The sequence below is a fragment of the Pelodiscus sinensis genome, chromosome 15 (assembly GCF_049634645.1).
Source record: "Pelodiscus sinensis isolate JC-2024 chromosome 15, ASM4963464v1, whole genome shotgun sequence".
Lineage (NCBI taxonomy): Eukaryota > Metazoa > Chordata > Testudines > Trionychidae > Pelodiscus > Pelodiscus sinensis.
This window is the reverse complement of record NC_134725.1, coordinates 15536326-15562576: the sequence shown is the minus strand read 5'-3', so window position 1 is coordinate 15562576 and position 26251 is coordinate 15536326. Positions and strand designations below refer to the sequence as shown.

The 26251-nt window shown below is 49.6% G+C and overlaps 1 protein-coding gene and 2 gene segments (V, D, J or C); all 3 read right to left on the bottom strand.

The window, feature by feature from the left end:
- The window catches only part of LOC106731771 (immunoglobulin lambda variable 5-37-like), a 77789-nt gene that overhangs the window by 2220 nt on the left and 49318 nt on the right, over positions 1-26251 (bottom strand). The window contains 1 exon segment of the V gene segment in view: positions 3399-3436. Coding sequence covers positions 3399-3436 — 38 coding nt within the window.
- LOC102460817 (Ig lambda chain C region-like) overlaps positions 1-26251 on the bottom strand; it is a 42785-nt gene that overhangs the window by 11925 nt on the left and 4609 nt on the right.
- LOC102458192 (immunoglobulin lambda-1 light chain-like) overlaps positions 1-26251 on the bottom strand; it is an 86984-nt gene that overhangs the window by 58871 nt on the left and 1862 nt on the right. The gene's annotated exons all lie outside the window — the stretch shown is intronic.

Sequence of the window (26251 nt, the reverse complement as noted above, 5' to 3'; positions counted from 1 at the left end):
CCTTTCCTAAGAAATGCTCAACTGCAGTCTGACCTGGCACAAGCCAACATGTAATGCCTTAGCTATGTTACCACGGAGTTCTCAGAAACACATAGGAATTGAGCCATCTGATTATTTCTTTGTGTTCAATGTAGAGAACTTTAACCTCTTAGGCCTTGATCCCATAATCAGATGCATGCCACCGGCTCCTACTGGATTCCCATTGGCTTCAAAGATGCTCTGGGAGTATCCGAGGCTCTGTCTGTATGGATCCAATTGCAGGAGTGGGACAATATTTTGTCTGAGTAGAGAGCCATAAGGGCTCACTCTCCTGTGCTTGATTGTACCAAATTTGGCAACTCACATATATATCTACAGTTAACTAGATTCACTGGGGCAAACTCTCCTCTCCTCTACACTGTGTAAATCTCTTGTAGTCAATGCACTTTCACCACAATAACTGAGAGGAATAAAGACCAATGTTTCAGCTCGTGTTTCAGAGAAACTCTCCTTGCTAACAGGTGCCAGAATGACTAATCTTCAGGGCACTGACTACAGAACATGCAAGAGCAGCCGAGAGCAGCCTAGCATTCCTCGCGTTTCATGAATGCATTATTCATTGACAGGTCAGGTCTACGTTGCAGTTAACAATGCAATTAATAAACAGGCCATTCCCGCCTCCTGAAGAGAAACTAAACATTTATGCCTTCAAACATTTATGCCCTCATCCTGCACTTAATGCCCCAAGGAAACCCATGTGCTAGCACAAGAGATACATTAGGCATTGGATTCAGTGAACATTGCTACTCCATGGAATTGGGTCAGATTCTCAGTTAGTGTCAATTCATGGGTTTGATTGAGAAATGCCAGTTTATATATATGAGTATATGTGTGTGCATATACACACACATACATTCATATATATATAAACTGGCATTTCTCAATCAAACCCATGAATTGACACTAATTGTACACACACACACACACACACACACACACACACACACACTCACAAAAGTGGAAGGAGAAATCATCATTTTAATATCTTCAAGGACAAAGTGAATTTAGTTACTCCAGACTTACACCTGTGCAGGGGGGGGGGGCAGAATTTGGCCGATAATTTCTAGACTGAGCTTCGTTTTTTAAAATGACAACATGTTAGCCCATCTGAATATCTGAAACATCTAGTTCAGTGGCTTTCAACCTGTTTTCATTTGCAGACCCTTAAAGGATTTTGAACAGAGGTGTGGACCCCTTTGGCAATCTTAGACATAGTCCATGGACCCCCCATGGTTGGAAACCACTGTTTTAGATGTTTCACAAGACATTTTCTCAAAAAAAATGTCTAATGTTCCTGGTATGACCCTGTTTGCTGATGGGTTCCCTCTTTCTAGAACAAAAGAACAAATATCTGTGGACAAACTCCTAAAGGAAATCATCTTTTGACTTAGTACTGCAAATTCTGACTGTTCAGACATGTTCAGAACTACACGCATGGCTTTATTCTCAGAGATGCTGATCATCCAGAACTCCTATTGGGAGACTGGGGTGCATAGCACCTCTGAAAATTAGTTAATAAGATTTGATTGCTTTTCTCTTAAGATGATTCAGTGGTCTGGCACTGTACAGTGGAAGTCCCTGTTGATCTGATTCTCAGAGGCACTGTGCAACCACAACTCTCATTGAATTAATAATATGGTCAGTTTCAATGCAGCTGTGCAATTCTGTGAAGGGACAATCTGCTGTCCTGTTGCAATGATCACTATGAACTGAAGCACAAGATATCAATTTCCTTGCCTTAGCATGTGTGGGATGCTGCCTAGGGTTGGTAGCTAGCCATAAAATTATCCAGCTTCTTGTTAATTCAATCTATAGTGTTTTTACTCTATCATCTCCCATGGGGGTGCTTCTAGTTAGCAAATACATACTTGCCATTCATTCCATCTAGAGACCCCTTGGCTCAATAGGCAAGAAGAAGGGAAGAATGGGGTGTGATCTCTAGGGGTGCATCTACACTGCATGATAGGTTGAAATAAAATATACAATTTGAGCTACGCAAATTGTGTATCTTTTTTTAATCTTATTTTGAAATAGCTTATTTCATAATTTGGCGCTGTCCACACAGCATCAAATTTCAATGTTTCCACTGTTCCAAAACGTCCCTTACTCCTCGTGGAATGAGTTTATAGGGACGTTGGAATAGTGAGCCTGGGATATTTTGAAATAACGAGCTTTCTGTTAAGACGCGGGATAGTTATTTAGGGAAAGCTCAGTATCGCAAAATAGCACTGCAGTGTAGATGTAATCTATCTGACACAAGAATTAATTTATAATCTCAACTAAATCCTTTCTGTTCTAGGCTACAAAGTCTGACTTTGAGCACTTCCTCATCCATACATGAATCTCACTATTTAAGATCATCTTTGTTGCCTACCTAGCACTACACAGGTATTCCTAGCACCCATCACAGTAATATCTAAGTAGCTGCATGACAAGGAGAAATCCTTCTCTGTCTCTTTTCAATCTCAGAACTATCTTTTGAATATTGAGCTGCTTAGATACAACAGCAATAGGCATAGTGGCTTGCCAGACAGACAGATGCTTAAAACTACTTTGCAAAAGAGGGTGACTCATGCTTCAATAAGAAGTCATCATAATTTTCTGTGTATCCCTTTTAATTGCAACTGGGAAGTCAAAGTATCTTTTTAATTGCTTCCGCCCTGAAACATCCACATATGGTTTCAAGTGGAAAAATTTCTATCTTCCTCTTAAGTGACTTACCACCTCTATTCTCTTACTCCGAACTGAAAATTTCCACCAAAACCTTCTAACTTTTCCAGCAAAGCCTCATGAAAAATGAAGGGCAACTGTTATTTTTACAATTTCTGAAATGGAGAGCCCCCCCCTTTTTTTTGGCTGCAGGACTGACCAGATTTCTAGTTTTCTGCTCAACTAAAACCTTATATCTCATACTCCTGAAAATTTCCCCCTTGTGCTGGAGCCTTTACCTGTATATTTTTCTATCAAAGAGTGAAAACTGACCTAGAAAAATTTGTTTGATGAACAATTAAAATACCACTTGGTTGGGCTTTAAAATGAGGAGATCTCCCACCCCATCGCCTTTACTAAAACAAAACCCTATTATGCAACCAAAAATTTTATGAGTGGGGACTCATCAGTAATGAAAGGACACAAATATTTTACAGATGGAAAAATCTATAACTAAACAGGACCTGCATTTTATCGTTCAACAGAACAAACCCTTCTGCCTATGCACACATTTTCGTAATGATCAGGACAGAGTAGAAGAGCACTCAGCCCAGAACGGACAGAGAAGTTGAGAAGAGAAAACAAAGGAAAAAAATTCAAACCCCACAACAAATGGGAAACAATTGTAAATGAATATTACAGTGACTTACCGAGGACTGTCAGCTGGGTTCCGCCGCCGAAGACATATACACAGTGACACATAGCTGTGCAAAAATATCCGGGCAGCTTCTTGCTTCTGCTTTGTGGCTTGGACATCCCATCAGTGGATGAATTAAATGGGAAGACTGATTGGCCAGAATGTTGTACTTTGGGGAAAGAGACCCAGATTTTGTTGCTTTGAAGATACTTATGTGATACAGGGAAACACCTAGATAAGAGTTCAGTGGGAGTGTAATTGTGGAATCAGTTTCTCTTCCAAGGGATAAGCCGCTGAAGATCTTGCCCTAAATAAAATGCTATGCCCAAAGAATGGACTCTCATTGTCTGACTTTAGGGCTTTTCTAGTTAGATTTGTTTGTGTTTGAGCCTCTTGGCCTGTCTTCTGCAACAATTCTTCCTTTCTGGATCTTTTTTCCTCCTCATTTTGGCAGAATGGGTCACTGAGCCCAGCATAGTTTCCATTTCTGTGATTTTGGCTTTTCTGCAGTGCCCAGCAACATGGCACTGGGCACTGTGTAAATACAAGTAGCATAATGCTAATGGTGCTGGTGTACAGAAATGTACGGTATCCATAGAACTAACCAGCTCACAAAAATAGCAGAATTTCAGCCAGCCAGTTTCACACAGTGCCTTTTGGCCTGAAGTCCAGGGACCTCCAGGCAACTGCAGAACAGAAATTGGAGAGCCAATCAATAGGGGGTTGGGAGGAAAGGAAGCCTGGGACTGTGTGTGTGTGTGTGTAGGGTCTTTCTGATATGAAGTTGTCCACAGATTGGATAAGCTGGGGAACCAAAAGGCATGATGTACAGCTGGGCACAGGAGTATGGCTCACTGATATACATCATACTGGAGCCAATTATACAGATTGGAAGAATGTCTATATGATCATTTCCAATCTCTAAAATGCCGCTCAGGGTCAGTTCTAGAAGGGGACAAAGCTCCGAGGTTCACACCTTATGAAGACAGCACCTTATTCACCCCTACCCTCTGCATCCATATCTTGCTCCATATGGCTTGAGCCACCCCACAGACCAAGGCAACTAACTCCACTTCTTGGCTGCAGACTCCCCTACCTTCAGGCTGAGTCAATGTGTATCTGAAATGGTGGAGGAGGTTAGAGGGTCACAGACAGAGAGAAGTGGTCCCTGTAGCAGCTATGGTGCAGCCTTGTTTTGATTTAGGTCAAGACAAATACAAATCCAGAAAAAGGCAATATCAGACTTTAACTCGAGTTTACCTGGTTCCGTGTTCCTGTGTTTCCAGTGAGTGAGCGTATGGCCTGATTCCCAGTGTGTCCCACTGACACAGAAGGCCAGGAGATGAGGCTTCCTGCTCTGAAATCCAGCTTGAGGCCATGAATAAATCCCATTCTGGAAGAACAATGCAGCGACTGAAGGACACTTGCTACTGAAGTATTAGCTGTACCGTCCAATCAGTCCCCAGTGCAGGCAGCACTGGAGACCTCTTCAGAACATACACGCTGTCCAGTTTCCCCAGAAGGCCAGGCAGAGATATCCCTGGAAAGCAGCAGGTAGGCAGGTTCTGGGGTGTTTGTTGCGATGTAAGAATTAACATTCCGCCTAGTCCTGGCACCTGGGGCTTGGTCGTTGCTGGGAACCATGGAGTGATCTATGATGGGGGACCCACAATGCATTTCCATGTTTGAGCCGGGATGTGTGGTATCTCAGAGTTTGGGAGGGTCTGGCTTCCTTTCTCATGGTACTGCCCGCTGGTGTGTACTACAAGCATCTTCTATGCAAACTCCTGCGTCCCAAGAAAACCACAGACGTCAGAAAGTCCATCCTTCTGTAGGGCTAAGGCATAAAGCAAAATTGACTTCCTTTCTCCACAAGTCCCAAGAGCGGCTTCACATGGACTCTAATTCCCTGTGGGAGCAGGATATGTCCTTCCCTTGCCTGCCCCGGAGGGGATGGACAGGCACCATGCCAGCCATGGACAGAATCCCTTGCTCAACTAGCATCTTCGGGATTCTCATAGCTTTCTCTGCCATCTGATTGGGGAGGGAAACATCACTTCTTAGACCCCAGATTCTCAGCCAGTTACATCTGAAAAGCTGATCTCGGTGTGCACCATGCGGCCAGAGACAACTGGAAAGGCGAGCTTGGAGGGGAGGGGCCCGCAGCCATGGGCTGGTGGCAAAACAGGAAGGGCTGACTCAGAGTCAGCTTGGGGAGTGACTGCTGATGCCTGAAGACATCTGCACTAGCAGGTCCTCTGGGACAGCTCTGGACAGACTTAAGCTGAGAACCAAGCCTGGTCTGTCAACCCCAGATTCCCAATTTATGATTTCATTGCTCTTTAGAAGCCCCTCACATCCCCTTTTAAAGTCCCTAATCCCACATTGCACAGGGTGTTCAGTTTACACAGAGCAACACCCCAGCTGATGGGTACTATTTTAAATAGAAGGATTTTAAAATGGTCATCATAATATTTAGACACCTCCATCATTATCTTGGAGATGGAGTAGTAAAAACCTGCAGCGCTATTTGGTGCTGGAAAAATACCAGGTGTTCATCTGAAAAGCTGAACGCACCAATGCAAAGTTCATGATCCTGCTACTAATAGGCAAACAATGGGGAGTGGGACAGCCTCTGACAGGATGGTTTTATTTCAGTCAAAGTGGCTGTTGCCTCTCTGCCATCTCTTGTATCGATCAGCCAGAGCTGAGAACTGCAGGGATGTGCTAACAGTAAGAAATTGTTTCATAGCCTGACCCCGAATGGCAGTTTTGCATACCTGAAATTAACTCATAGGCTGGGAAGTGCCAGTTGGTACCAAAAATACATAGCCAATGAAAATCTGCTGTGTGGTTTAATGTGGCAGGACAGTAACCACATGTTGTCAGTAAGTGGTTCTCTGCGGTCAGATTCTGTGGTTACCAACTGACTTGTGGTTATGTGACAGCATTTTTTTTCCATTGATGCACGCTTGGCTTGCACTGAGACACTCTAGTAATGGGGAAACACCTTGTGGGGTTTTGCTAGAGGATGACAGGGCTGAGGACAAACTGGTCTCTGCCTTGCCCCTGTCCCCATGGTCAGTCTCCCCTCTCAGGGAGCTATAACCATAGTGCTGCGGGTCAGGACTAAGCTGCCTTGGAGGAGCTGCCTGGTGAAGTGGCCAGTGCTATGGCTGAGTCTAGCCAGAGCTATTAATCCCTCAAGTGCATGAGCTACTGTCCTGTCTGTTTGCCTTAAGCCACAGAAAGGTGAAGAACTGGGTTAATTCCTTCCACTACTGCCATTCTGACTGGTGGGATGTTAGCAGGCTAGAGAACTTATTCCCTCCTGACCTAGCGTGCCATGCTGCAGCTGAGCTGGGTGCTAGCCCAGCTTGAGGCTGTTTTAGACTGGATTCACATTGTTCAGTGGGTTCATTTAGCTTGGGGGAAAACTCACACCCCTGTAAAGCCAAAAGCTGGGGAGAGGGTCTTTACAAACAATCCCATCCCCTTTGCTTTACTCCTTCATAGCTTAGCAGACAGGTCGGGGCAGAGACTCAGCAAAGTTCCCACAGTCTGTAGCCCCCACTTACTTGAACATGAAGCATGGGCATTCCCCCCTGTTCTCTCCACCATCCCATTGTCTGTGGTCAAGGCATCTAGTGACCAGCACAAGCTAATCAGACTTCCATAAACATCAGCTGTTTCCAGTTCTCCATCCTGCCAAGCTCTCCCCACAGACAGGGGCCTGGCCAGTGTCCCAACTCCTAGGCTGTGTTTGGAGGATTAAGTGAAAACTCCATGGAGCTCAGGGCTCGTCATCCTTGACCAGGGTGTCCTTTCACCCAGTGGTTATCACAGTCTGTGTCAGGGCTAAACTTGCTTTACTGGTGGTTATTAGTAATGTACATTGTGTGGTGAGGGGTATTTACACTTACCACTTCACAATGACCAGGCACATGTGACCTAGAATGAAGGCCAACTGAGCACGGATAGCTTGTCTGCTGAGCGATCAGCCATGGCAAGTGGCCGTGCAGCCTTGCATAGAGTGCTTGGGAAGCTACGCATGCAGCACCTTGTGCTGGGACTGCATCAGGCCACTCCCACTGCAAAACGTAGAGCTGGAGGTGGAGACCTCCAAGAAACAACTAGGGTGCTGCAGGAAGCTGCGTGCTGTGTAGAGGAATAGGTGCTGAGTCAGAACAGAAGCTGGTGTCCACAGCACAGCGTGAGGGGATACGATTGCTGGAAGAAACATCTTTTAGAGGAGACATAAAATTGAGCTCCTGTAATAAACCATGATACGTTGGAAGCGTTTTGGAATCCTCTACGGAACTTCTCATCATTTGGTTCATGGCACTTTCACAAAGTATTAGCCCCAGTGACCTGGCCTGTTTCAGCAAAGCAAGTTACATTCTGCCTGCCTCAGCTTCTCTCGGGACAGGCCGTATTATTAAGTGCTCCCTGCCCCAAACTCATGTGTAGAGAGGTGGCTGCAGATCATGATGGGTGACCTTTGTATATCATTCTGAGAGGGGCACTGGGAATCTGCCAGGATCAGAGAGGGCTGTTTTAAGGCAAGAGACAGTTGGTTTTGCTCTGGTGCCCTTGGGCAGCCTTGCATGGCAAGATTGGGCAGATTACTGTGCCACGCTTGAGCAGCCTTGCCGAGTATTGGTGACACCATCCCTGCACATGTGCTATGCAGCTGGTAACTAGCAACTCCTCCTGGTCAGTGGTTTATGTGAGAGCTTTGCTGAGTCTCTGACCCTGACCAGTCTGTTGAGTCAGGAAAGAGTAAAGCAAAGGAGGGGAGCATGTACTTGAGCCTCCCATGGGCTCATGTGGCCAACTGGGGTCCCACCTGTGGCCCACACACCTTCTGTCTGTCCCTCTCCCCCATGCAACTCGTGTGCACTGGGATACTGGAGGCCCACTCTTCCCCCTCCCTCCCAGAGCCTGAACAGCCATGAACAGCTGATTCACAGCATTCAAGCTCTGAAAGGGAGGGAGAGGAGCGGGGACAGAGTGCGAATCTGCGGATTTGTGGCACTTCAAAAGTGCTGGGAGGAAAGGGGAGGAGTAGGAAGTGCAGGACTCCAGTGCCCCAGTGCACGAGAGGAGTGTGGAGGAGGGGGACAGACAGGGGGTACGTGGGCCACAGGTGGAATCTCAGTGGGCTGTGGGCTGCAGGTTGCCCACCGCTGGATTTCAGCCAGAAAGGGAGCCCCAGGAGTGCCTGAAGGCCTGTCCTCCTCTAGTCTGGTGAACTCCCTTTGTATAGGTGCCAGACCAGGGAGATCTGACTTATACAGTGATGGGCAACCAGAACTAGTGAGTGGCCCTCCTTCATCTCAGTGGGCCACATGATTGCTAGCCCCAGCCAGCGTGCTGCTCGCAGCTGCCTGCTGGCTCCTCTTGCCCCCAGCTGCCAGCCCCTGCTGCTCCTGGCCACTGGCCCTCTTTGGGCTGCCAGTCCCACTCCAACCCCGCTCTGGCTGCTGGCTCACCAATGGGTCTCTGCTCCCAGCCTGATGGCCCTGCAGGCTACCAGCAGGGTTCTCTGCCCTGAGGTCACTGGCCTTCTGGGCTGCCAGCCTGCAAGACTGGATGCACTCCCAGCCATGGCAACCTCCCCCCAAGACTGGAGCTTTCTGGTCTAGTTCTCTGGTTCAGCAATATTCGTGGTCCCACCAGACTACAGATGTCACTGGACCAGAGAGTTCCAGACCAGAAAGGTTCAACTTGTACTTGAGTCTTTTAAGGAGAAGTGAATATGATCAGTTACTCGCTTAACTGTTTCTTAATTAGTGCAGTCATAGCAGCTAATAATGCCATAGTTTTAGACAGTGAGCGTTATACTCTAGATAATGCAAGACAGATGAATGTTTCTTCTCAAGTCATACATAAGTTTGAGTCCATGCAAAGGAAGACAATTCAATTATCCAACAACAGGAACAAGAGATGGATCTAAGCCGTGAAACGCAACAAGCAAATTAATAGTGGGCAAATGTCAGATGCTGACCTATAATCAGTGGTGATACAGTTCAGATAACCAGCAAGACCCAATGCCCAGCGCTAAAGAATGAGTGTCCCTCTGTTAAACCCCAAACAGTGCCAGGAAATTCAGGTCTGGACTCTTTCACATCCCTTGCAGTTCCCTCTCTTCCCATCTTCTTCACACACACAGTTTGCTTTTGCTAAGATTCAGGGCTCGGGTTCAGGCCTCTCTAATGGGAACTCAATTCAAAGGAAAAGAAAAAGGACTGGTCAAGACTTTCAAAAGTGATTAGTGATTTGGGGGGTGTCCAAAGGAGGCTGAACTCCTGCCTGTGAAAATCAGGTTCTTTCCCCAGGTCTCTAGTGGGGCAAATGAAAATGGAGCCTATGCTTGGCCGCCCCCACCCCCTTTCCCGATGAACACCTTAGCCAGATTATGGCTTCAACTCTGCCCATGTTAACCTTGTTCCCTGGTGCACATCCCCATCTAGTGTCCTTTTGCTGCAGTACCGCCCTGGCATTCCCAAGTCAATACTGAAACCAGACCCTTGCATTTGGAGACACTTCCTGCTTGGGATGAGCCTGAAGATGGCAGCAGAGCCACAGAGATCAAAGCTGAGGAGAATCCAACACTTCCCTCGGAGACTTTGCCAGACACACTATGGCAGGGACAGGGAAAGCAAGACCAGCAGAGGGCAACATGCCCCAACAAATCTCATCTCTACTGGCAGAGGCAGAAACTGTTTTCCAGGGCTAACTGCCCAGCTGAGCATGCTCTGGCAGTGAGCCCTTGCTGCTGCTCCCTGATTTCCCAACTGATGCAAGAATTCAGCTGCCACCCTGGCACCTCACAGGAAGCAAAGTGCTTAGTATTCAGCAGCTCCTCCCTGGCAGAGCCTGACTCCTCGTGCCCTTGGCCTGCTCCAGCTTTGGAAGGGATTGTCCAGGCATTTAGGCCGTTGCACAAGGATAAGGAGTGACACAAAGGTAGAGCAGCCACCCTCTCCCAGGTTTCGTGCAGTTGACCCTCTGAGTGATGCCAGTCAGGGGCAGATGAGAGTTTTGCGGGGCCCAGGGCAGCACAATTTCGTGGGGCCCCCCTTTGGAGACAAAATAGAAAAAAAGGCGTCAAATGCCCAAACTGAAGGCTATTTTTCATATTAAAAGTGAATTGGGTAAATTTGATAGAAACTTAATGTAGTTGGATAATTTTTATTTTAATTATATTGTAATTCATTCTTAAACACAATTCTGCATTAATAATTAAACATTTTAATTTGCATTTAAGTCTATTATATCTGTCTAGCTCTTTTGGCAGCACATTCTTCAATGATGTCACTACAGTCCATTTCTTTACACAGGTCGTTTTCAATGGATATAATCGAAAGACCTACAAAAAACGCTCCTGGCTCACAGTAGATTCTCTTTGGCTGCCCATGGCTGGTATTTGCCAGGCAGCGTTGGGTGTTCGGCAGTCAGGCAGCATGGGGACTTTCGGGGACCAGGTGGAGTGTGGGTGTTGAGACTTGGGGGAGGTCAGGAGGCGTGTGGGTGTTGAGACTTGGGGGGAAGGGGCATGTGGCTGTTGGGACTTGGGGGGCCAGGCAGCATTAGGTGTTGGGATTTGGGGGGGGCAGGCAGCGTGTGGTTACTCGGGTTGGGAGGCAGGCAGGGTGTGGCTACGTGGAGGATGGCGCACAGATGGGCCATAGGGAGGACCAGCAGGCAGGGGTGTCTGACTTATCAGACAGGCCAAAATGACCATTTCAGCCTCTCAAACAGCTCCTGGCTGGGCAGGGGCAGCTGGCTACTACCCCTGCTCCCAGGGACGTGTGTGTGTGTGTGTGTGGGGGGGGCTCTGTCTGTGGAGCTGGGTTGCGCTGTGCCCACGAGTGGGGGGAGGTGGGGACTGGCGGGAGGAGATGATGTCTCCCTGGCGGGCGGGTCGCTCTGCCCCCGGGTGTGGCGGGAAAGGGGCCTGGGTTCCCCCCAGGGAAGAAACTGCGCCGCCCTCAGCCTCTCTCTGGGCGGGGCAGGAGGGTGGAGCAGCGGGATACCCGGGCGCCATGGCCAGGCGTCGCCCTTCGCCTCCATGGCAATGAGCTGCTGCCGTGCGTGCCACTGGCTAACAGAGCCACTCGTTGACTCGCAGTGAAGGGCAGCGGTGGAGGCAGCTCCAGCAAGTAAGGGCAGCAGCGGCAGATATACGGCAGGGCGAGTGGGGCTGGCGCGGGGCCTATTGAAGTGCACGGCTCAAGGCAGCCGCTCCACTCGCCCTGCCCTATATCCGCCGCTGATGCCAGTGGCCCTTTTCATACACCCCTTTGCTGCGCGGTGGCAGACGTTAAGGCCGTGTGGGTTGGTTCCCCCAGGGAGGTGCAGCTAGTCATGCCGAGTCCAGGTATGTTCCAAGTGTAACTTGCTTATTCACATGACTGCCGGTCAAATGTCATTCTGGGGCGCCCTGTGAATATTAGAGCAACCAGCTCTGTGCCATTAGCTGGCCCATGGGTGGGTGTCACACTACAAATCTCAGGATCTGCCTTACCCCTCTTTGCTGGGAATGGGCAATAGGGGATGGATCACTTGGGCTTTGTCTACACTGCGAGCTTTTGCAGCAGAAAATATGCTAATAAGGGACTCAGCATGAGTTGAGATGTCATTAGCATATTTTCTGCCGATTCATTTTGCGCAAGATCCTTATTGATACTAGATTACAAGCTTCTTTTGAAAGAGATTGTTGACAGACACAAGACTTTCGAAAAAGCGATCTGCTTTTTCGAAAGAGAGCACCCAGGCAATCTGGACACTCTCTTTCGAAAAAGCTCTGTTTGAAATCAAAACTGCCCTTTTTTGAAAGAGCTCTTTCGAAAAAAGGCGTTCTTCCTCGTAAAATGAGGTTTACTGCTGACAAAAAAAATGCTGGTTTCTTTCGATTTAATATCGAAAGAATGCGACGACAGTCCAGACGCAGGTGAAGTTTTTTAGAAAAAAGGCCTCTTTCTTTGAAAAAACTCTGTAGCCTAGACATAGCCATCTATTACGCCTCTCGAGCAAGTATTGGTGTGATATGCTGTAGGCAGAGAGCAAAACTAAGAGTCTGTTCATGCCCCAGGCTGCTGGAAGGGAAGACAAAGAAGGTTTTTGTCTCACTTCCCCACTGACTCTATCACTGTGACAAGCATTGCTATGCCACACAGCACAGTATTAGTCAGCCTCATCCTCTGTCAGGGCCCCAGCGATGGTCAAATATCCGGTGTTGCTGGATGCGTCTTTGGAACCAGAGAAGCGAGCAGGGACCCCGGAACCCTGGCCTTTGCTGGACTCTGAATAATAATAAAGCAGGTCTCGTGGGGAACTCCCTGGTTTCTGTTGGTACCAGAACACAGTGTAGCCACTGATGCTGGTCCCACTGCTCATGGTGCAGGAGAGTTTCACGGTGTTTCCTGGGGACACCGATGCTGAGGGTGGCTGAGTCAGCACAGACTGAGAGCTGGAACCTGGGAAAATAAAGACAAAGCTTGTGAAGTCCCCTCAGACCATTGTGGGTGCTAGTGACACTGTTTCTGCACAGAGTCCAGCAACAAGCTCAAGGTTTTCCCGTCCTCACCTGTGCAGCACGTCCCCAGCAGGACAATGAGGGGAGCCCAGAGCATGGTGAGGAGATCTCAAGCCCCTGGGAGAAAAACCCACCAAACGCGCTGAGATCGCCTGACAATATCTGCCTCTTATATTGATCCTCCTGGGGGAGGCACATTCAAGTTCCACCCTTATGCAAATCTGATGCTGTCTCATTGGTCGTCCTGACCACAGGGAAAGTGCCGAGTGTGAAGGGGAGGGGTCCTCTGGTGAGGGTCGTTAGACACGTAAGGCCTGTGTCAGTCAGTGCCCCTCAAGCATCAGTATCAGCATCAGGCAGGGTTTTATAGACAATTCAGCTTGGGGTTGGCTTGAGAGCAGCTGTGCAGATGGGGAAGGGAAATCACATTGGCTACGTCTACACTGGCCCAAAATTCCGGAAAAGGCATGCAAAGCAGGTAAGTCAGAATAGGGAAATCCGCGGGGGATTTAAATATCTCCCGCGGATTTAAATAAACATGGCCGCCGCTTTTTTTCCGGCTTGGGGAAAAGCCGGAAAAAAGCGTCTAGACTGGCGCGATCCTCCAGAATAAAGCCCTTTTCGGAGGATCTCTTATTCCTACCTGATATTTAAATCCCCCGCGGATTTCCCTATTCTGACTTACCTGCTTTGCATGCCTTTTCCGGAATTTTGGGCCAGTGTAGACGTAGCCAATGTGTTTTGGTCACTGACGCCTCATAGCACCCCGTAGTTCTTGTGTATGGGACAGACACTCAGTAATGGCATTAACTGTACTGGGCTGGTGATGTGTCATGTGGAACATGCACAGAACCTACCGCAGAGGCTCCCTGGCTGTTCTGAATGTGGATCTGTGCCTAGATGTGCGCCATTAGTAACAAACATGGGTCTCAGGAGCCATTTCCCCCTGGTTTCAATCTCTGCAACTTGCATGACTCTGTTCTGTGTAATCATCATCCCGGGTCAGGGGAGGCCAGTGGCTTCAGGGTGGGGTGTGCAGTGCAATAAAGCAGCAGCCTGCAGCCCAGCGCTGCATAAAGAGGCTTGTAGAACTGATTGTGAAACTGCTAATAATGTTCGCTCTCCCTTCCCCTAATGTCCACTTGTGGGATAGGAGCCTGGCAGGTGCCCACTCTCAGCAGCACTGAGCCTGTCCCAGCAAGAAGGGGTAGAGTAGCGGACAATTCGGGGGGTATGTCGAACTAGGGTGGTAGTGCAGACATACCCTGGCTTAGTACTGATTCCTGGTGGGGGAGGGAGGGAGAGGCATCATTCTTTGTGGGGCCTTGTTTGGGTTGCGTGGCCAGACTGCATGATCCAGGCCTCAGAAGGGTCATGAACCCAGGCACTGCCTAGGTGAGCTCCATGTTCTCTGGGCGGTGTCTTTGCAGGAGGCATAAGGGATATGTCAAAAAAGGCTTTCTTTCGCAACAGATCCCACTCTACACTGCCCCTTTTTACTGACAAAGTGCTGAGTCAGCAAAACAAGGCAGCCATTTTTATGCAAATTAGGCACGGGATATTTAAATCCTTGCCTCATTTGCAATGTCAAGCTCCCTAATCTGCATCCTTCTGCCAACAGACAGATGCAGTCTAGACATACCCAGGGAGTTCATCTTGGGGATCCCCACAGAGGTTGGGGTTTTTCTTTCTTTTTGTTCTCTTCTTTTTTCTGTCTCTTCTCCCCTTTAGGCTTCCGGGCATGATAAATACGACATCCCAGGAGTCTCTCAGAAGTAAGACAGTGTGGATAGTGAGACATCAGGTGTTGTGACCTGCACAGCAGGTCCCATGTTTGTCTTCTGCCCACAGAAGAGAAATAACTTCATCTTTATAAAGTGCAAGCTGCTCTCCATATCCAAGGAGGTTAAAGGACCAGAGGCCCAAATATGAACCCTGTGTACCATCAGAGAAGATGAAGACTTTCTGGAAAGAAGGCAGCATTTGATACTCCAGGCACAGGATGCTGAAGAACCTTAAGAGGGCAGTTCACAACAGAGAAGAAAATTGGTAGCATGAGACAGCCAGAAGAAGAAACACTACTCAGGTATCACGAGTCCAGACAGAGGTAAGTAACCACTTTCAGGCTCTCAGCACTGGTACTACAGTGGAAAAAACTTTGGCAGAGTCCTCTGAGAGAAGGGATCTGATGGAGACCCCATTGATCAGAAGACATGAGATGTACAGTCCCAGGAATGTGTGGGAGGAGGGTTCCATAGCCACCATTCTTAAGGAAAGTTGAGTGGTGTTGGTCAGGGACTCCCCCTAAGAGGGACTGATCATCTATGTGCCGTCCAGACCAGGATTCTGCAGAAGTGTGCTGCTTATCCTGGAGCTACATGTCACAAGAACATCACAAGAAGCTGGGAAACAAGCAGGAAGAATTAGAAGTCCTGGAACAGCCAAAGAACTATGATTTGATTGGAATAATGGAGTCTTGATGGGACTACTCATATGACTGGAACACTGTCATGGAAGGGTATGAACTGTTCAGTGGGGATAGGTGGGGGGAAAAGGTGGAGAAATTGTACTGTTTGTAGCAGTGCAGTATGATTGGTCAGAACTCCACTTTAAAGCCAGAGAAAAGCCTGTGAGAGCTTGAGTTAAGTTTAGAGGTGGGAGTAACAGGGGTGATGTCATGGTTGGCATTTGGTATAGACCACCATATCTGGTGAATGAGATAGACAAGGTTTTTTTCAGACAAATAACAGAAGTTTCCAAATCAGAGCCCCTAGTTCTCATAGGGGACTTTAATCACCCTGACATTTGTTGGGAGATCAATACAGCAGTGCACAGACAATCCAGAAAGCTTTTGGAGAATGTTGAGGACAACTTCCTGGTACAAGTGCCGAAGGATACAACGAGGAGCCTTGCACAGCTTGGACTGCTGCACACAAACAGGGAGGGACTAGCACGGGAAGTCGAGCTGGATGACAACCTGGGAAGACATGAACATGAGATGGTTCTGTTCAGGATCTTAACCAAAAAAAGAAAGGAGAGTAGCAAAATATAGACCCTGGACTTCCGAAAAGGTAACTGGCTCTGTGGATATGGGGAAGTCCATGGACAAGATATTACTGGATTTTAGCAAGGCTACTGATGATGGTCTCCCACAGTATTCTTGCAAGTTAAGGAAGTATGGATTGGATAAATGGACTGTAAGGTGGATAGAACTCTGGCTAGATTGTCAGGTTCGATGGGTACTTATCAATGGTCTGATGGCATCTGGGATTAGAAGCTGCTGTGAGGTGGTTTCAGGGGCTGTGGAGTGAACAATATGGCTGCTGCTGGGTGGTTATGGGGCTGTGAGATGGTGCTGTGAGGGACACACTACTGGGGGAGGGGAGGCTCTGACCCCTCCTGCACTGCCCCCTGCTCCAGAGACGCACACCCAGAGATGGTGAAGAACACACCACAGGTGCTGTGAGCCATGTTGGGGCTGGTGCCCAGCTGGCTCCTGACAGCGTTCAGTGACTGCTCCCTGCTCAAGGCCAGGGTGTGCGCTTGGGGAGGGGGATGTGTCAGGAGAAGGAGGGGGAGAATTTCTGCTCCTCTCCCCTTATTTCCCTCCTGTTGGGTTGGGTTTTGATGAACTCGTGGTGCCCATCCAGCCCCAGCAAGCAGGGTGCCAGTGTGAATAGCCCTGCCCCAGAGAGGCGCAGAGAGGGGCGTGGGGTGCGTGGGGAGGGGGACTCCAACACACACAGTGCTCTGAGGTCACATGACCATAGTGAAAGCTGGTGGGGGGTGAAAAGCCCCAAAGCCCAGAGACGTCTCCAGCCCAGTGCTGGGCCCCCTGACACTTGTGCACTGCTGGACTCCCAGCGCCAGTGCTGGACAGGGGAGGGCTCCCCCTGCTGGTCAGTGTTGGTGTTGCTCTGGCCAGTCCTTGCCGCCTTTCACAGGCGCTTAGACCCTGCTGGCTGACTCCTCCGAACGCTGCCCCCACTGACTGTCCCACTCTGCAGGTGCCACCTCTGCACAGCTGTTTCCAGCCTTCCCGCTGTTCCTGTCAGGGTGTTCTTCCCTGGACTGATCACGTCCCCAGCCTGCTCACAGCTGTGGAAGGGATTCCCCCAGCACGTGGGCACTTGCACCTGCCTGGAGAGGAGGGAACCCACCTCCCCCCACCTCATAGGTGTTAGTTTGGCCACCTGTTTCCCTCACAGCAGCGTCCCTCTTGTGACACCAGCATCAGCCCTTTGTGAGCCCGGCAGAGGTTTGGCTCTGGCAGGCCGGCTCCCTGGCAGAGGGGCAATCAGTGCTATGGAGACTGGGTCTAAGCTGAGGAGTTTTATTTCCTGGTTCTTCCAGAAATCTCAGCCCAACATTTTGCCAGGGTGCCAGGACACAACGCTGCTTTCACAAATGACTCTGGGCAGACAACAACTCTCCTGCGGTTCCCCTGGCCTTGTAGAGCCCACACCTGACACAAACACTTCTACCCAGGCTGAAAATTTGCTCACACTGACTATGAAAAACAGCTTGAGAACAGCTATGACAGTTGGAGGCCAGTGAGCTGTGGAGATGTAAAGGGGGATGTTGAGGCTTAACTGAAGCTGCAGCTCCCCCCACTTCCCCTGCTCCCCAGCAGGTGTGACTGCGAAGGAAGAATTGCAGCATTCATGAAAACTCCTGAGAAATAAGTTATGTGGCCCCTTTCCCTCTGCTAGCTATTCCTGGTGGTGCTCAGCCAGGGCTCTGATACATTTACAGTTTGACCCACCCAGCTCCATCGCCTGAGAGAGACTAGGCTAAATGAAGGGCAGAGATGGTTCAGCCTAACCACAGTGATGATAGTTTCAGGAGGCTGTAACTTGTCAGACACGAATCCCTTCCTTTCTCTTCCCTGGCGTCTAGCAGATGAAACATACTCCTCTGCTTTTCCCCTTCACGTCTCTCTATTTTTCTTAGTTGCAATTTATTTTAAGCTGTTTATTATGGCTTGTTGCTCTGTTCTTTGTATGTCAAGCAATGCAATTTATGGTTAGATTTGTTTATATGTCAAGGCCATAAAACCAGACTCTGCCTAGAAACCATGTTGCTTAAGATGTACTTATGACTATACATGTAGCCTATGGAATGAGTGTGAAATGGGAATGAGGACTATCCAATCTAAAGCAGTTTAGGATCTGTAACCTTTTTAAGCAAGCAAAGACCCTGTAAAGTGGATAAATCAACTGATGAGTAGTCAGGAAAATCTCTTTCTCTCAGAGAAGATGTAGTAACTGAGTAGAAACATGGGACCAGCCCAGAGAAAGTTAGGCCTCCTGAAGATTTGAGGCAATCTCACAATGAACCTCATGGTCAAGTCTCCAGGAAGCTGACACCTGGCTTGCACTCCAGGCATCAGCAAAATCAAAAGTAATCTGCCCCACACTTGCAGCCTGCCTCCAAACTGCCAGCATGAATGTGATGTGTGTGTCTGACTATCACCTTACTATTAAGAATCTGTACCAATAAACAACCCCAAAAGCAATACTGCTCCAGCCCACCCTTTATCCTGGTTTGTTCTTCCCTCAAACCACTGAGATGGTGCAACTGGGGAGCTGTAGAGATGACTACACGCAATTCACACCTATTGTCTCTGTTGTTTCAGGCTCTCTGCTCATTCAGGCAGGCTCTGTTACATGCAGATCACAGTGCTCAGGCTTTTATAACATTACCAAGGTGAGAGAGATTTTTCTAAAGATGGGATTCTGACCTCAGCATTGCACCAGGAACCTGGGACGCTTGGCACAGGCCTAGAGAGACAGTGACACCACCTGGCCTTGAGGCCACCTTCCATGTGCAAGGAGGTGAAATTTACCCCATAGACTAACTGTTTGTGTGATGTGTGACAGGGGGCTGGAAGAGAGTCAATTGTGCAAGTTGTTCACTTCCCCTCACAGCCCAGAAGGACAAAGAAGTTTTTGTGCCACTTCCCCATCTGACTGTGTCACTGTGACAAGCATCATTGTGCCACACAGCACAGTAATAGTCAGCCTCATCCTCCGCCAGGGCCCCAGAAATGGTCAAATAGCCGGTGTTGCTGGATGTGTCCTTGGAACCAGAAAACCGGGCAGGGACCCCGGAGCCCTGGTGTTTGTCAGAATCTGACTTGTATCTCAGCAGGTACCGTGGGGAATTCCCCGGTTTCTGTTGGAACCACCTCACAGCGTAGCCACTGATGCTGGTCCCACTGCTCATGGTGCAGGAGAGTTTCACGGTGTTTCCTGGGGTCACTGATGCTGAGGGCGGCTGAGTCACCACATTCTGGGAGCTGGAACCTGGGAAAAATGGTAAAAATCTGTGAAACCCTCCTTGTCCTTCCCCAGCCACCAGTGAGTCAGTTTGTGCCTCGGGCTCCAGCAATAACTTCAATGGGTATTTAACCTGCCTTCCCTGTGCTCACCTGTGCAGCACATCCCCAGCAGGACAATGAGGGGAGCCCAGAGCATGGTGAGGAGATCTCAGGCCCTCGGAGCCCTGCCAGACAGGGTGACTGTCCCCTCCAAGAGCTGCCTGCTGGCGTTGGGAGAGACTGGTCGTGCTGACTGTGCTGTAGAGTTCCTGGCCCTTATATCAGTCTTCATGAGTGAGGAGCAGCTAAGCTCCTCCTTTATGCTAATCTCCTAATATCCCATTGAGCCCAAGCATCACCTGAGAGAGTCATGTGACCAGGACAGCCTGCATTGGGTGATGATCTTCTACTTTATAAGGGCTGTTCTCCAGTTCCAGTGACGTTGTTGTTAATGAATTAGCTCGTGTTTCTGCTGTGCTACCAAGACTTAATGTGCTCGAAAGGGTTAACAGCCCAGGGACACATCTCAGAGCCATAGACTCCAAGAGCTGAAGCTAGTTTGGTTTTCTCAGAACAAAGTTAAGGGATGAATTTGTGAGTCCACTTGTACTGACCTAGAGAACAACATTTGCTACTGGGTTCTTCACTGGGGCAGACAAACGAATTACACAGAGGAATGGCTGGCAGGGTTGCATGTACTCGGCCATCTACCTGTGCTGGACAGCCTGTTCCCAGCCGCGCTTTAGACCTACCTACAGGTTCCAAGTCAAGAAGAGACCCCAATGTGATCATCCATCTTGATCTCCATGTAACTCAGGCCTGAGAACGCTTGCAAGTCATTCCTGTTTGAACCAGCACATCTCTTAAAAACAACCCATCTGAAATTAAATAGTGCTAGTGATGGAGAATCCATCATGACCCACAGTAAATTGTACCTTCATCCTCATGTTCACACCATAGTTTCTGTTTGGATTTTCTAGTTTCAACTTCCAGCCATTGGATTCAGCTGGCATCTAGCACTGCACATGCACCTGATGAACCTGGATGTTTCAGGTTTGCAAACAATCCCGGTAGCTGGAAAAGTTCATCAGAGAAAGGGTATGGATCCCTTCTTCCTTATAATTATTCCCATCGTAATCGGAGTGAATTTTCTTATGGGCACCAGTGTGGGTGTGATATGCAACAGGGAGTGATGTGACACAAAAGGATGCGTGACACCGAGAGGCGGCTTGCAACATAGAGTGATGTGTGACACGAAGATGATGAGTAACACAGAGTGATTTGCAGCATGGAGCAATGTGCAACACAGTGGTGATTTGTGACTTGAAGTGATGTTCAACACAAAGATCTTGTGCAACATGGAGCGATGAGCAACATAGAGGTGTACAACACGGTGTGATGTGTGACACGGAGCCAGGGGCGGACTGGCAATCAAAATAGGAAATGGGTTGAGAACAGCCCACTTTTTCACATTAAAGATTTTTTTTTAAATTTACTCTCTGACCCCCATTAGCTACACCCCTGATCCCTGTTAACCACACCCCCTGACTCCCATTAACCACACCCCCTGACTCCCATTAGCCAGGCCTCGGGAGGTAACACTCTCGAGGCAAGATGGACACATGACCAGAAGTAAAAGGTGTCATGTCACCCTCTTGAAGGGCTTTTCCCCACCATCCTCCTATCAATAGGGATTAGTTAGTTTAGCCCTCACCAAACCGCTCTCATGCAACTATCTTGCAATTGCATTAACCCAATGTGTGTGACATTAACTTGGAGGGGAGGGGGGCAGAGATGCTGGGGAAGTGTTCCCTCTAAGAGTTTCCTCCCATGAGCAGAATGAATTTTGTGTTATGCACCAGTACTGAGTTCATGTGGCTTGTTTGGATGTGCCACTGTGGCATCCAAGTTATTAATAAATATCTCATAAACCTCTACCTTTTCCTTCTGCTGCCATGTCTCCTCCCCTTACTCCACCAGCCCTTCTCTCCCCCCGTGCCCACTCCTCCAGTAGCCCCACTCTGATCATGTGAGCTACCCCTCCTCATCCCCTCTCCTAACACCTCCCTCTACATACATGCCCTGCCCCTCTTCTCTGGTGCTGGTCCCTCCCCTGCAGGTGTCTGCCCTTGTGCTTCACCCCCAGAATCCCCTGGCACCTGCACCTTCCCTTACCCCTGCACCCTCCTGGTGCCTCCCCCTTCCCTCACTGCCCCTGCCCCTTTTTCCCTGATACCCACCCCCTCACCACTCTCTGCCCCAGTTCACCTCGTACCCTTCTGTGCCCTCACACATGACTTGCTCCATCTCCACATTCCTCATGCCCACCCCTTCTTTCAAGCCTTCTCCCAGCACCTCCCCCTCTAGCTCCCAATGCCCTTCCCCTCTCCTCTCCCAATATCACCCTGTCCCCCCTCCCACTGACACCTCCCCTCCTGCCCTTTTCCTCATTGTCTGCACTTAGCCCCTGGCATTTGTCTCTCCTCCACCCTGTCCCTTGGTACCTTCCCCTTTCTTCTCCTGACCTGCCTCCCCTCAGCACAAGCCCCTTCCTCTCCCACCCCTTCCCCTTGCCCTTCCCCTTCTTTTTCTGCCTTCCAGTTTGCAGGGCTAGAGTCTGTGATCAGGCCCCGGAAGTCCCTGCAGCCCTGGCTCCCACTGCTTCCGGGGCTCCAGATCACTTGCCGGGCTGGAGATGGGTCATGTGTGCACCTCTGGGCCAGGTGGTTTTAAAGTCCTGGGTCATGACGTCACGCCATGCCCAGGCATCTTCCCTCTCAGCTGTTGCACGGCTTTTGAGCACATCGTGCATGTGCTCCCTCTGCTCTACTGTGTCCCGTATATGGCTGGTGCTGGGGAATTTAAAGTGCAGGGCAGCAGCACCCCTCACAATCCCCCTCCTCCTCCAGCAGCCGCCATCTGGCCCTTTGGCCAGCCCTTTGGAGGATGGCTCACTGGGAAATTTCTGCCCCTTCACGGAGCTCCCATGGAGGGAATAATGGGAAGCTGCGCGGCTGCTGGGGGTATCTTAGAGTGGCTCCCATTGTACTGTTACTGCGTCGGTTACATAGGACTTGTTTTCCTTCACCCTTGTTTTGCAGGGTCACTGTTGTCGAAGACATTCTTTTATCTCAGTCCAATACCTTTAGCCTCATGGTACCATGATAAACACCCATCCTTTCCCTTGTGTGCTTGATAGCCTGGCAGGCTCCATGTATGCAGAGCACATAGCTGCTCCCAGCAAATGCATATCAGAAATCTGCTCTTTTTTTGAAGTTCTCCTAGGGGCAGAGGCATTCCGGCTTGTGCCATAGGCTTGTCTATAGTTATATCTATTACTGAACTATCTTCTGTTGGGGAGAGATGAGGCTTGGACCTACACAGAGCTCACCACATGATCTCTGTAATTCCCTGGGACAAATGGGGCTACAACAATATTGCATGTCCAGGGGCTGTGAATTCTGCCATTCTCAGGACATCATTAACAGAATGTTTGTCTTGAAGGGTTTCCGGGAGATGAAATATGCAGGTTCCTCTCCACCCCTGAAATGTTAGCCCACCCCCCATCACAAGAAAGAATGTTAAGTGGCCTTCTTTAATGAGGAACTTATAGTCTCACTTCCTCATTGGTCTGTCTCACTGTGAGGCTGATCACTGCTGCTGTCCCACACCTGACAGTAATAATCAGCCTCGTCCTGCGCCTGGACCCCAGTGATGGTTAACGTGGCCGTGTTCCCGGAGTTGGCACCAGAGAATCGCTCAGGGATTCCAGAGGGTCTTTTGTTACCATCATATATCACAAGTAGGGGGGCGCTGCCAGGTTTCTGTTGGTACCAGCGCACATACTTGCTACCAATGTTATTCCCTGAGCAGGTGAGTTGAGCGTTTTGCCCTGGAGACACAGACACTGAGGGCGGCTGAGTCAGCACGTACTGGGCCAGAGAACCTGGGAAAAGAGGAGAAAACAGAGGGATCAATTTGCTGTTTCATTGCTGTGCGGAGAGAGAGCTCACTCTGCAGGCAGCCAGCACAGGCAGCTGGGGAAGGGAAAATCTTTTTGGATTAAAATCTTTTTGGGTTACCGCACCCGAGCAGTAGGTGAGCAGGGCGAGGAGCAGGGGGGCCCAGGCCATGGTGGATCCAGACGAGCTCGGCTCCCTGAGGCAAACGGGTCTGTGGCTGGGACCCTCCGAATCCCCCTTAAAACACCAGCACTGGGGAATGGCCCTTCATGCAAATCTGCTTGCAGCTGATTGGCTGCCAATGTCTAAGGCCACCAGACCCATTGGGGAGGCCAGGACCAGAGAGGGAGGGGCAGCTGTCTGTATAAAGCCCCATTGTAACTGGGGTAAGAGCAATGCTTTGGGTTACCCTTTGCCAGGGGACAGTAGAGACCTCTGGAGCTGAGGACTCTCAGGCTGCACAACCGGCCACACCCCTTATTTCATGGTGCCGAGCATCCACCTGCCTGCCCCTGGGGTAACAAACCAGCTGAGATTTGTTGTTGTGGCCCCAACCCACAATCCCTGCAGTCACCTCCCCTGGTCTCTGGCGTTGGGATGTGGGCGGGAGGCTGGGGTGGCTCTTCCAGCTGCCTCCTTTCACCTGCTCTTTTGACTCTGGCCAGCCCCATTTCAGGAGAGTGAGGAGCTGGCTGGTCCCTGTGAGTCGTGGGGCCAGCAGGGGAGCAGGGGTCAGCTGATCATCCCCCTTACACAGGCTCCCCCAGGGCAGAGCATGGAGTGACGGGAGAAGGAGAAGCCAGGCAGGGGTGGGGCTGCAGGTGTTGGCAGCTGCAGGGCTTCTCCCTCTCTGCCCTCAGGATTTGGGGGTTTCATTGTGCTGCAGGGGGGAGCCTCTGCCCTGGAGAATGTGGAACAGGGAGGACAGAAGGGGCTGGATGAAAATCTTTGCCCTGAGACCAGAAGGCCCCAGGGAACCTCATTCCTGCCAGCCGTGTGAGAGCTGTGAGGGTTTGAAACCCCTGAGCCCAGAGATGCCTCTAGCACAGCAGCTGCCAGCTGGTCACTGGGAACTGCAAACCCTATTAGGTATCCTATGGGCTGTGGATGATCAGCTCCTCCTAGTGGTCAGTGTCACACACAGCCTGGGGCTGTTCCTCTGCATGGCTGTGGAGCAGCGTCACTTCACAGTTACTGTGCACACCCCAGCTGCTCCTTCAGGGGCTGGTCTCCTTCTCTCTGTAATGCAGGGTGAGCAAGTCATCAGCTTCCTCTCACCTCTGGGGAGATTAGTCATGATGCAAAGGCCATGATGAGTTTTTTTCCAATGTCGTGTCACTGCCAAAAGTCCTGTGGGAACAGAGCGCCTGCAAGCCAGCATAATTCAGATTAATAGAAATACTGACTGAAAGCAGCAATTGCCTTTCACATGCCCCAATGTGTGCCCCGTGGGGCTGTCAGAAAAACCATCCTGTGTGGCACAACCTCCTTTAAAGGGCTCTGTGCCATTGGTGCACATTTCTCAAACTGGAGGCACACGTTTGTAATTCTTGCGACTGTTTATACTAATCCCCAGCAGGTCTGAGTGTGGAGGGAGAAGTGCAACTGTTGTGGAAAGTAGCTGGCGTGAAGGTGTGTGGTCCTTGTGCCGTGCTAGTGAGAACTGTCATTCCTTTACATGCTGATGCAGCCCACCCTGTCCCCTACCTTTGGGCTAATTTTCTCAGAAATTTTTAAAGCTGCACAGGGGTAGTCGAGTTAGTCTGTAATGGGAAAAACTTAAATAACCACACATAGTCTAGCAGCACCTTAGACTCTAACAAAACATATAGATGATATCTTGTACTTTTCTGAGCACAGCCCACTTTTTCAATGAATGGAGTTATTAAAGATCCAGCTATGAAAAGGGGATGGTGAGGGGGGAGGGGGGAGAGTTGAGAGAAATAAAAGAAGGGAAAGAAATAGTCAGAGCCTCTGTGCTACATAAAGCTGATAGACAAGTTGAAAACTGTTCTTAAGTATCCAATGTTTCATTTTTTATGTCATTGGGATGTGGAATGTACTGGGCCAACCAGCCAATAAATGTTGAGGAATTTTTTTATGCGGGGCCTAGTTCGGGCTGGTCGGCATGATCCAAGTCTCAGCAAGGACAGGATCCCAGGCGCTGATGGGTGAGCTCCGTGTTCTCTGGACAGTGTCTCTCGCCACCCTGCAACCTGGCTGCCAGACGTCACAGGGTGATCCAGGCCTGCTGCAAGTATCTGCTCCCCCATGGAAACTCACTCAGGATGCCAGCCTGTGTGCACTGGGGCACAGAGAGCCCAAGGGAGAGTTCACTGCGCCCCATCCATCCCACTGGCCCCAATGGGCTCAGCCGGGGGAGTCATTGGAGACAGGCTCCTCAAGCCTGGAAAGAATCCATTAATAAAATATGGGGCCATGTGCGGGGGTGGAAGGGAGGGACGACTGCACATGCCTCATGCCTGTCCTGGGTCTGGGCCCACTTACATGATCCTGGTGCCTTTTTATCTCTGAGCTAATCCGTTGAGACTGAGATTCTTAGGGAAGGGATAACAGTGATTATGAACAGTCAAAATGTATTCTCCAAGGGCAAGTCATGCCTGACCTACCTGACTGGCTTCTTTGAGGAGGTACCTGGCTCTGTACATGTGGGGAAGGCCATGGACATGATATACCTCGACTTTAGCAAGGCTTTTAATGTTGGTCTCCCCCAGTATTCTTGCAAGTTAAGAATGCATGGGTTGGATAAATGGACTGTAAGGTGGATAGAATTTGGCTAGATTGTCAGGCTCAATGGGTAGTGATCAACGGCTCGATGTCTGGTTGATGGTTGGTATTAAATGAAATGCCCCAAGGGTAAGATCTAGAGCTGATTCTCGGGTCTGGATGATCAGGGCCACAACTTTTCAGTTGAAGGGATCAATCCCTTACCTAGGCAGCTGCAAGCACCCAGATGCAGACTGAGACATTCTAGAGTCAGGAAAAGCGGCGAGGAGTCCTGTGGCACCTTATAGACT